Below are 11131 nucleotides of genomic sequence, written 5' to 3'. Positions count from 1 at the left end.
GCCGGGTCCGCTCACCTCGTCCTCCTTGTGGTTGCGGATTCCGCGCACCAGGTCCTGCAGGTTCTTGTCAAACATGCGGTCGATGCTGCCCTTCACCATCTTCAGCGCCATGGCGGCGGCGGCGGGGCCGGGCCGGGCCGCGGGGCCTGCGCTCGGGGCTGAGGGGCCGGGCCCAGCCGGAGGGGAGGGGGGGGGGGGGGCCGCCGCGGCTCCTGCTACCGCTAGAGCCGGGTGAGACCAGCGGACCCAAGACCGCTCACATCCCGGGCGGGGAGGCGGAGGGGGGGGGGGGCGCGGACGCTGCTCACCCCCGGCGCGGCGCGGCACAGGGCGGGCGGGAGGCAGGGGCGGCCCCGGCGGCCGCGAACCCCAACTCCAGCCTCCGCTCAGCCTCCCCAGCGCCTGACAAAATGGCGGCCGGTCAGCTGAGGGCTCGGCCCCGCCCCTGCCCGCCTAACCACGCCCCCGCGCCCGCCCCAGCCGCGCCCACTCGCCTCTCCGCTCTCCTGCCCCCCCTCCATTCCCCGCTAGGCCACGCCCATTCCCGCCCACGCCGGTCGCGTCACTCCTGCCGCTAACTCCGCCTCCCCCCCGACGCCCAGCCCACCGCCTGGCCCCGCCCCCGCAGGTCCCACGTGGCGGGGGGAGCGTGGGCCCGCGGCCCGTCGGTGGGGCTGGCGGCGCTCCGGCCGCCCCCCCCCTTGCCCGTGGGTGTCTTTAACGGCTGCACAACCGATACAGCCAAATTTTGGCATTCTTGCCAAATTTCCCTCTCCGGGATGCGGCTCCGCAGGCTGCCGCAGCCCGGGCACCGGCTGCCGCCACCCCACGGGGAGCAAGCGTCAACCTCCGTGGCCACTCCAAGTCCCCAACACTCGTGGGGACTTGGGTAGCTGCCTAAATACAGTCACCCATTTCCCCAGGTGACAAGTGCCAGCGTGGGACAGCTGTGATGGGTGATGATGGGTGACGGGTGACAATGGGTGATGATGGGTGATGGGTGATGGGTGATGGCCAGGCGGACACGGAGCCACGCGGGCAGCACCACGCACACAGACATGGAGCGGGCAGTGGTTCAGCTTTCCTACGGCTGCAGCTCATCCTCTACCCACGTGCCAAACACCCGCATCACCCCGTATGTACACGTCTGCCCTGGGGAGGCCGTGTCCCACTGTGGGTGGATGGTGCAGTGGAACAGGAGAGAGAAAAGAAAATGCAGAGGAGCTGCTCCCCCCCTCCAGAGCGAGATTCCAGCATCTGGGAAAGGAAAGGAATAAACGGAAAGGAGCTTGAAGATGAAAAGGAGATGTAACCTTGCCAAGACCTGCTTGGGCTTTTGAGCCGCTTTACGACAGTGGGAAGGAAAAGGATTTCTGTTTGCTTCAAGTATTTTTCCCCTTTGTTCTCTGTCTTCAGATTCTGACTTACAGCTTGTTTTTGTTGGACCCTGACAGAAGAACGGAGCCCATGGGTTTGTTTTTGTTTTGTTCAGAAATAGCTACACACATCAGTCCCTACGCATTAGGTTTCCCTTTTTAAGGGAAAAAGTCGAAGGGTAGGAGTTTTGTTCGTAGGAGTCCTCACAGTACGGATAACATCCAGGTACCTCGGATGAGGCGGTAGGTTGGGAAGGGGTGGCCGTGCCCACCTGTGCTGCCACCGTCCCCTGCAGCCGTCCCACTGCCTCTGCTGGTGTGCCAGCCCTGCCCTCCAAGGGGCTCTGCCAAAAAACCTTGCGAAAAGCCGTGGTTCTAACCCAGACCATTTCAGCGGCTCAGTTGGAGCCCAGGCCCACACACCGTCACATTGTCACACCTGCAGGACAGGGCCAGGCGTGGAGGCCCAGGCTGGGAGATGCAACACCGCAACAAACTTCCCCACCACCACTAACGAACCCCGCGCTGCAGAGAGGGACCTGGGCAGGGGGGGCTGCTGCAGCACCCCAGAGCAGGGGGCTGGGAACTGAGTGCATGGGGAAAGTCTCCTATAGAAGGATTTGGACCCAGGACTTCGTTCCCCCCAGACTGAGTTTCCAAGGATTTCTCCTCCTGGTGTGACCTGACCTGGTTCAGCCTTAAATATTTGGGGCAGTAATGACTTTTTCACTTTTCTTCCTCCAAACACTGGATGGTTTGAAATTCCCTTAATGATCATCCTTAGTTAAGAGCATGGCTCTAACCCTAATCTTTGCCACAGGTAATATTTAAAGTCCTTAAAATTCCCAGCTTCTTGTCTCATGGCTTTTGCAGCTCGGATTTTTTTTTTTTTAATACATAACGCCACCTCCTGTTTTTGCTGTTGTAATTTCGCAGGCAGCTTTCTTGAGGAAGGAACTTTCCCACTCTCAGCTGCGTCTCCTCCTGCCGCTGGCAGCGAGCATCCCTAAGGGATGCTGTGCCATGGGAGAACTCTAGCGATGCGCTACCGAGTCCCGGTGTCTGTCCATGGGAAAACACAAGCCTGGTCATCGCATCCCTGATGGAACTGGACCTGGGCTGCTCAGTTCAGGGCCTGATCCTGCTTTCCCCCCAAAAGGCAACGCTTCTGTGAGTTTTCTTGCCGTCTTGCGGGGCTCCCCTGTCCCAGCACTCGGAGTGCTCCATAGGTTTTGCTGCCCAGACTCCATCCCAGCGAGGTTTAATGAGATTTAGCTTGTGTTATGTTAATTGCTGTCTTTGTGTAAACAGATGTGGGGGAAAGAAACACGACATTGGTGCTATTCAACCTCCAAGGGCAAAAATAGGATCTTTTACAAAAGCTGGACTCAAGCTGGGCTCCAGCAACGCTGCAGCACCAGAATGACCTCAGGACTGTGATGCTGGACCGGCCAGGCCCAGTGTCACCAGTCCCAGGGCCACATACCTCCACCGTCCCATCCCCAAAAGAGGGGCAGACGTGGGCAGGGTTCACCCAGTGCCCAGCCAAGGCCAAGGGCTGCGGCAGCCTGAGCATAGCTGGTGCTTTTGAGTGCCAGGTCTCGTGGTGCTACTGCCCCGTGGCATGTCCCTGCCCCTCGCTGCTGGCCCAGGCACGAGGAGGGTGATGGGTGCCTGAGCTGGGGTGGTGGTGCCCATATTGGGGTGCCCGTGTTAGTGTGCCTGTGCTAGGGTGAGCCTGCTGGGATACCCATACTGGGGTGCCCCATGTTGGGGTGCCCATATTGGGATACCTGTGATGGTGTGCCTGTGTTCAGGTGACTTGTCCTGGGGTGCCCCATGCCAGAGTGCCCATATTGGGGTGCCCATGTTGGAGTGTCCTTGACAGGATGCCCGTGATGGGGTGACTGTGCCAGGGTGCCTGCGTCAGGGTGCCCTGTCCCCAGGTGACCATACTGGGGCGCCCATGTCGGAGTGCCTGTGCCAGGATGCCTATATTGGGGTGCCCCATGCCGAGGTGCCTGTGACAGGATGCCTGTGATGGGATGCCCATTTTGGGATGCCCATGCTGGAGTGCCCCATACCCAGCTGCCTATACTGGGCCGCCCTTGCCAGGATGCCCGTCCCGGGGTGCCTATATTGGGGTGCCCGTGTCAAGGTGCCCTGTGCCAGGGTGCCCGTGATGGGGTCCCCGTTTTGGGGTCCCCATGCCCGGGTGCCCGTGTTGCTCTAGCACAGCCCCCGCCCACGGTCCCGCTCCGCTGCCACCCCCGACCGGCGGCCCCTGCCCGGTGCTGCCCGGTGCTGCGCCCCGGTCCCCGCGAGATGGCGCCGGCGGCCCGGGAGAGCCGGAGGTGGCGGTGGGACACACATACACACACACACGACACACACGACGGGACCTGCCGGGGGTGGGGGACCCGCGTGGGGTGGCCGGTGTCGGGAGGCAGGGAGTGACCCGCCTTTGGGCGATGGGTGCCCCGCGTTTGGGTGGGGGAGCTGGGTGCTCGGTGTTTAGGTGCTGGGTGCCCCGTGTTTAGGTGCTGGGTGCGCTGTGTTTGGGCGATGGGTGCCCCATCTTTGGGTGGGGGTGATGGGTGCTCATGTTTGGGTGCCCCATGTTTGGGTGGGGGTGATGGATACCCCATGTTTGAGTAATGGGTGCCCCATCTTTGGATCACCCATATTAGGGTGGGGGTGATGAGTGTCCTGTGTTGGGTGACGGGTGAGCTGTGGGGTGGGGGCAGCCGGTGTCCCCGTGGGCCAGGCACGGAGCAGGGCACCGGCCCAGCCGGCGCTGCGGGGACAAGGGACCCATTCAGGCGGCTGCGTGTGCCGCGGCTGCTGTCGGCTGCTCCGGGCCCTGCTGCGGGCGACTCGGGTCTGGCACTGCGCTGCACGCACAGCCGGGACAGCCCCCTCACCCCCAACCCTCCCAGCACCTTTGTCCCTCCACAGCCCCCTCTGAAATGGGGGTGCAGATCTGGACGCAGCGGGGATGGTGCCATCCCAGAGCAGGGATGGATCCCGAGGATTAAATACCGCAGCCTCGTGCTCAAAAATGCCACATCTGATTCCTCGCTTGAAATTTGTTGCAAACGATGCCAGGCTGGAATGGGCATGGCCTGGCAAGCTGGAGGCTGGCGAGAATGCGCCAGACCCTGCGGAAAGCTCGGTGCTGGGTGCCCCCAGCCCCGGCTGCCTTCACCGGGGAGGGCAGGGGGTGCCAGGCTCGGCCAAGAGGCATGTTGGGGACAAAAGCTGCCCGGCTGCTTGAGCCAGCTCTGAGCTTGCAAGCTCCAAGCACTGGGAGCAAAAAAGGGCGACCGAGGTGGGAGGCAGCTGCGGGGACCCCTCCCCAGCCCTCCTGCGGGACCTGGTTTGGCCTCTGTCCCTGTGCGGGGTCACGGCTATGCCAGGGGCTGGGGCAGGGCAGAGGGTCCCCGTACGGATCCTGCGGCCCCGGGATCTCTCCAGCAGTGTGGTGTTTGCTAATGCACATCAGGGCTGCGGTGCCGGGCGATTCAAGCTCCAGCAGAGCCTAAAAGGATGAAATTGGGGTTGTTTTTCCATGGCAAAGCAGAGCTCTGACAGAAACCTCCCAGGGCAGGGCAGGAGGCAGCTGGGATGGGCTTCCCTGACCCCAGGCTGTGCCGGGGGGTTCAGCTGCTCGGCAGCCCCCGAGCAAACTCCAGTCCAGCTCCACGATGTCCAGTTGGCCTCAGCCCACAACAGCCATGTCAGCACTCTTGCAGAGCTGGGTTTTCCAGCAACAACCAAACAAGTGGATGTGAACGGGTGCAGGCATGCACCCGGGAGATGCCGGGTTCCCAGATTTCGGGGGCCGCACGCGCCAGAGAGTCCTGGACTCAGAGCAGAGGCGAGAGCCACCATTTTGTGCCTGCACATTGCACTCCGCAGCGAGGGAAACGCCTTTGGGGTTTGAACTCCAGTGCAGCTGGGTTTGGGCTTTCCCAGGATGCCTGGCCGTGTCACTGCTTGCCCACTGGGTTAATCTCCCACCCGGGGGGTGGCCGGCTGCTCTTGCCCCCACGTCCCACCACAGCCCAGCTCCCTGCTGGGCCCGGGTGCCACCGCGTGGTGACTCGCCGGCACATGGGCAAGCCCACAGGGCTGGCAGCAGCCCGCGAGCACGGAGCCAGGGCACGGCTCTGATTCAGAGGTGCCTTCCTTCGGGCTGCTCAGCGTGGAGGCACGGAGCCCAGAGGAGGTTAATGGCAGCAGGGGAAGTTTCCCTCCTCCCTGTGCTCCCAGCACCCAGCCCAGCCTGGCGGTGATCCCCTGTGGAAGCAGGATCCCAGGGCTGCGGGGCAGAGCCCTTAATCCGGGGAGCGTGGATCTGCCCTAAGGACACGGAAAGGGGAAACTTTGGTAGGGTCACTGCAGCCTGAGGGGATGGGGACTGAGGGGACGGTTGGGACACAGGGTTTGTTTGCAGCCAGGGCGGTGTACAGGGAAGGGCAGCAGGAGGGGACAGGCTCCGTGATGCCCCGATGCATGCATGGGACCCAGTCTTTGCTGTTTGGAGGGGAGAGCTGGGAGGGTGTCGCATCCCACCAGTCCCAGTGCTTCCCCCAGCCCATACTGGCTCCTGATGGGGGACCTCCTGGCCGGCCGTGCAACCCTCTGCACCCCCCAGGGCTGAAAAATGCCGAGGCAGCCACAGCACCCATGGGGATAGACAGTGGGTGCCCTACGGCCCCAGCAGCAGGGATGCCAGGGACAGGCACCGCAGCCCTCGTGGGGCACGTGGCCGTCGCAGCAAGGGGAATGCAGCTCTGCAGGGCACCGCACACCCAGCCACACTGGAGATGGGATCAGTCTGGGCTTGTTCCAGTGGAAACATCCCCGTTAACTTCAGCAGGGTTTGAGTTTGGTCCAGGGGGGCTGAGCAGAGCCAGCGATTTGGCTGACATCGGCTGTGCCTAGTGTGGCAGCAGGCTGACAGTCCCCCTGGCTTTTTCCACCTTGTTCCCCAGTAAATCTGGGGCTGTGGCTCCTGATGTACAGCGCTCCTATCCCTGGGCGAGGGCAGCTCCAGCAGTGGCAGCCACCTCTCAGTGAGGAGAAAAGTCCCCAAACTGGGCTCAAACAGACCAGTTTCCAGGACCAGACTGGGGATATTCATGACCTAAAAGGGCTTTATCCTGCCCGGACCTTTGCCGGCACCAGCACGGCCACGGTGCCTGTCGCCCGCCCTGGTCCCCAGCATTAACACCAGTTCTGCATCCCGAGAGGAAACTGTTGCATCATTTTGTTGTTGTGGCAACTGCAGCCGGAGCATCCCTGGAGAGATTTGGCCCAGGGAGCTGCCGGGACAGATGGAAAGGACAGATGCTGCTCCATCATGTGGAAGGGAACTCACCATCATGATGCAGGATTGACCCCGGGAAATTAAAGAGGGGCTTGGAAAATTGCACGTGGGCCATTTTGCAAGGAGGGGAAGGGAAGCTCTGCGCGGCCAGGTTTGCATTCATGTTGTCAAACGTCCTGCCTTATTTCACGGGGCCATCGAAAGGCTAATGGGGCACTGAGACGTGCAGTTCCAGCTGGGGTTAAACAGCTTAACTGCTCCATGAAACGAGCTGTGCAATGGGAGCCATTTGCAGAGCCTGACTTTTATTGGTCCTACCACGAAACAGTGAACAGAGCTTGGCCGTGCTCCAGGCTTCAGGGGGAGAGAAGGAAAAACCACGTACCACGAAGGGCACCAGTAACCCCATCCCAGGAGAGACTGAATTAGAAATAAACAGAAAGATGTGTACCCAGAATGAGAGGAGGCTTTTGCAGGGCTGGGCTGTCAGAGCAGGGCGCTGCCCCCATGCCCTGGGGCTATGGACCACCAACGGCGGGCCGTTATGGGGGCAAACACACTGGGCTCCAGTTGGAATATTTAATCTGATGGGAATAGACTTGCCCGCATTAACCTGCCTCGTGATCTAACTTGTTATTGTCAACTAAATTGGGTCAATACTCAAGATGAGACATCACTGAAAAGGCAAGTTTCCGGAGGAGCTGACGTGCACCTTGAGCCCCCGTGCCCACCTTGGCCCCCACCCCACAGCCAACCACTCACCCCACCAGTGCCACGCCGGCCGCGAGGGTCGATGTACCCACGAGTGCGGTGGCGTGCCGCTGTGGGAAGCTGATCCCACGGCCCCGAGGGGAATAACGCCAGCGTGGGAAAGAGCTCAGGAGGTACCTTTGCATGTGGCATGTGCAAGGTGTGCTCGGAGCATCGCTTGTGCAAGCTGTCCTTGGTGCATTAATGCCCTCCCTGCATCCCACCCATGCCGGCAGGAGCTGGGATTCCCTGTTCTGCTCCCGGGGGTCCCCGGGTGGGGCCCAGGCTGCTGCGTGGGAGCAGAGGTGGGACGTGGGAGCGGTGGAGCAGGGGGGACTGCTGGCCAGCTGCCCGTCAGCCTCCGCAGGGCTGGGTGCCAGCCGTACGCTGTACCTGGCTCCTGCCAGGGAAACCTCCCTTCTCCAGCGCCCCAGAACCGCAGCTGCGTGCGGGGAGCTGCACAGCACTTCCCAGTTCCTCCCTCAGTCAAACCTGGTTTACCTGGTGGCGGCAAAAAAAAAAAAAAATTCAGCTCTGATTTACGCCGGCACGGAACCGGGAGCTGCAGCCAGCGGGGGATGCAGCAGGGGCAGCAAACCCAGGGAGGAGACAGGCACCTCTCCCCCTGCAAACCTCCACACCAGCAAAATCCAACAGCTGCTGATTTCGGAGCCGGTCGTGTGACTCTGGAGCAGGCGAAGCTGCAGGTCACTGCCTGATGCCCCTGAAAAATCATTGGTCTGTGGAGCCCCGGCAGCACATGGCAGGTCCCACTGCAGAGCAGAGCTGAGCTGCGGGCAAGCATGGGGACAAGCAGGCAAAGAAGACCCCAAAAAGCAAAATTTCAGAGCTGTCAAGGGGGGCAGAGCCAGCTCCCAGCTCTTGGCGGCCAGTTCAGCTCACTGAACTGGCAGAAAACAAGGCATTGCCCTTGCTCGCTTCTCTCTTTGCCTGGATGGAAAACTCAGAGAAATCAGTGAAAAAAAGATCTTCTGGTTAGGGCAGGTGTTTCAAAAATGACCTGCTCTCCGCTACCTGCCAGAAGATATCGGTGCTGGTGCTGAAGCTGTGCACGGCAGCCAGATGGCTGGGCGCGGGCTGGGGCTGTCCGGGAAACCCTTGTAGCTTCGATACCTCTTTATTAGCAGCCCAGGAGCCTGCTTGGGCCACACAAGGACTTTGACGACAAACTGATTAAAGACCAACCTAACGAACTCAAAGAGAATTCTTTAAACGGAGCCTGCTGTGCCTCGGAGAACTCCTGCCATGTCTATTTATTTAAATTTAATGGAATTTTTGTGGTAAGCTAATTAAATATGAATTGATTATTTAAGAGGCAGTCAGAGCAGTTTAAGCACTGCTGACTTGATGATTTTAGTGTTTTCTTTAGAAAAGCGTTCCTAGTTATGTAGCTTTCTGCACGTATGGACATTTAAGGGGGAAAAAAAGGATACAAAGAGAAGAGTGGCCAAGTTTGGACCTGGACTCGGAGGCAATTCTGGATGAGGGAGCAACCTGCGGTGGGGACAGGAGCAGGGGCACGTCCCAGCCCGAGGTCTCGGTCGCAGGGCTGCGCAGTCGCCTCCAGCAAACGGCTGCTCGTCTCAACTGAAGGCAGCGACCCGTCAAGAAATACAAGTGTTAAATAATGCACAAAATACCTTGCCAGAAAATAGCCTGCTCTGGCACGCGGCAGCTCCGGGATGCATTTCAGGCACGGTGCATGCCCCTGCCCTCCCACGCCGCGCTGTCGGGGCGATGGGAACAGGAACATGACAGCCACAGGCTGCGACCCCAAACATGATGTGGGTTTTCAGCCCAAATATTGGACGTTCCCGTGCGTCGCTGAGGCGGAGGGAGCAGGATCCCGAAGGACTTTGCAGACACCCACCGAACGCGGGTGGCCTTGCCCGGCCCCGGAGCTGCAGCCCAGCACAGGAGAGGAGCGGATGCGATCGCACCGAAGCAGGGGTACTGGCGGCTGGTGCCGAAGCCCGGCTCCGTGGCAGGCGGCACCCCAACCTCCCCAGCATGTTTGTGGCTGACCCACATCCTCTCCAGCAGGATAAAAGGAAGATAAGATTGATAAGCTGGGGAACAACAGCCAGAAGAGACAGATGGCAAAAGGATCCTGCCACGAGCTGTGTTTACCTGTCTTTGGCTGAGAAAGTGAGAAACCAAGTGGGGGTGTTACCAACCCCATGCCTGCATTGCAGGGAGGCAGTTCCCAGCACAACTTCCACTGCCAGTTTGATGGGGAAAGGCTGATTTTCCTTCCAGAAGGCGTCTGGCTCCACTGCACCCAGCTGCAGGTCAAGCTGCACCGCAGAGCCTGGGCTCGCCGATGCCCGACCGGGCTGTGGGTGCCTCCCCAGGATGCTCTTGACCCACAGGGATGCTCATCTCTGGCAGACACGGGCTCGCTGCTGCTCTTCCAGCACTCAAATGGAAAACAGCACCCGGCACGGTGTGGCCATGCCCCGGTCCCATCCGGCAGCGTGATGCGAGCGGAGGCGGGAGGTGAGGGTGCGGGTGCTGTGCTGGGTGCCCTTCCCTTGGGGTCACTCACTGCTGAGCTGGGGGCTGGAGAGCCCTGATGCGCTGGAAGCTGCAGCCTGGTGATGCACTGGTGTGCCATGGGCTGAAAACCACTTAAAAAAATCACCTGCTGGGAAAAAAACAGCTGCTTTCGAGGGTGACAGAGGAGCAAGCGGCTGCAAGGCTCTGAACCGACCTGAGGGTGCGGGTCCTTCACCTGCGAGAGCGCTGGGTGCACCGACATCACCCAGCTGGAAACACTCCTTCGCCAGAGCAAGGACCGCATCTGGCGGCCGAGACCGGCTCAAGCTGTCGCGATGCGGTGACGGCAGCTCCCCAGGTCCTGCTCCGACCTTCGGCATGGACCCTGCCTTTCGGGGACGGGTATTTCTCCGGAGGGATCACGCATGTGCGCCCCAAAGGACCCCCCGGGGCTCTGCGGGCAGGCACGCGCCTTGCCAGGAGCCGGCATCTCTGTGGAGGGCGGCCGAGCCGTCGGTGGGTGTCGGGGTGCACTGTCCCTTTGCCAAGGTGCAAGCGTGGGGTGAGGTGACCCCCGTGTCGCCGATGGGTGGGACTCCCGCATCGCCTGCCCCGGCTGCGCCTGCCCGCGTTTCCAGCCCTGCAGGGCTTGCAAGCTGTAGCTAATTTGGGGGAGCTGCACGCAGCACCGGCAGCGTTTCCTCCCGCCTGAATTTTCTCGTCCCCAGAGGTGGCAGGGCAGGGTGGCAGGGCACCCAGATGTGCCTCCATCCCAGGGCACCCGCATGTCCCCAAATCAGGGAAATTAACACCCAAAAGGCTGCGAGGGGGAAGCTCTTGCCTGATTTTATCACTCAGCTCCCATGCAAAATGGTATGGCTCAGCTCCTGGCCACTGCTGGGCACCCATAGAGATGCAAAATGATGTCATTCAGCTCCTGGCCATCACAGGACACTATAGAGATGCAGGATGGTGTCACTCTGCTCCCGGTCACCCCCAGCACCCACAGGTTGGGGAGAGGGGCCAGGGGGATGCCAGCCCTCACCCAGGACACTTCCCGCCTCACCACGTGCCCAGTGCCAGCTGCACTGGTGGTCAGAGAGCCCCAGCTGGGTGCAGAACACCAGCCCCAGCACCGAGACTGTGCTGG

General features: G+C 61.0%; 2 protein-coding genes across 6 annotated transcripts in view; both read right to left on the bottom strand.

Annotated features, from left to right (window-relative positions):
• AP3D1 (adaptor related protein complex 3 subunit delta 1) overlaps positions 1-419 on the bottom strand; it is a 45928-nt gene extending 45509 nt beyond the window's left edge. The window contains exon 1 of one of the 2 annotated variants that reach the window (XM_052801097.1): positions 16-419. In XM_052801097.1, coding sequence (XP_052657057.1) covers positions 16-111 — 96 coding nt within the window. In that variant the 5' untranslated portion in view covers positions 112-419. The remainder of the gene's footprint in view (positions 1-15) is intronic. The other variant, XM_052801098.1, reaches the window with a different exon arrangement.
• Positions 420-7019: 6600 nt separating this feature from the next.
• LOC128147893 (uncharacterized) lies at positions 7020-10371 on the bottom strand. 4 transcript variants are annotated; one of them, XM_052801111.1, is made up of 3 exons: positions 8942-10371; positions 8095-8185; positions 7020-7962 (listed from the first exon to the last, which is right to left on the bottom strand). In XM_052801111.1, exon 1 carries the CDS (start codon positions 10283-10285, stop codon positions 9275-9277), a length of 1011 nt encoding a protein of 336 aa, XP_052657071.1. In that variant the 5' UTR covers positions 10286-10371; the 3' UTR covers positions 7020-7962; positions 8095-8185; positions 8942-9274. The 4 variants fall into 4 exon arrangements, with proteins under 4 accessions (XP_052657071.1, XP_052657072.1, XP_052657069.1 ...); XM_052801112.1 differs by having other exon boundaries at positions 8095-10126; positions 10217-10371; XM_052801109.1 differs by having other exon boundaries at positions 8095-10371.
• Between the last annotated feature and the right edge of the window lie 760 nt (positions 10372-11131).

The sequence above is a fragment of the Harpia harpyja genome, chromosome 11 (genome assembly GCF_026419915.1).
Source record: "Harpia harpyja isolate bHarHar1 chromosome 11, bHarHar1 primary haplotype, whole genome shotgun sequence".
In the NCBI taxonomy this organism is placed as follows: domain Eukaryota; kingdom Metazoa; phylum Chordata; class Aves; order Accipitriformes; family Accipitridae; genus Harpia; species Harpia harpyja.
The sequence above is the reverse complement of the archived record's forward strand: the minus strand, read 5'-3'. Positions and strand labels throughout refer to the sequence as shown.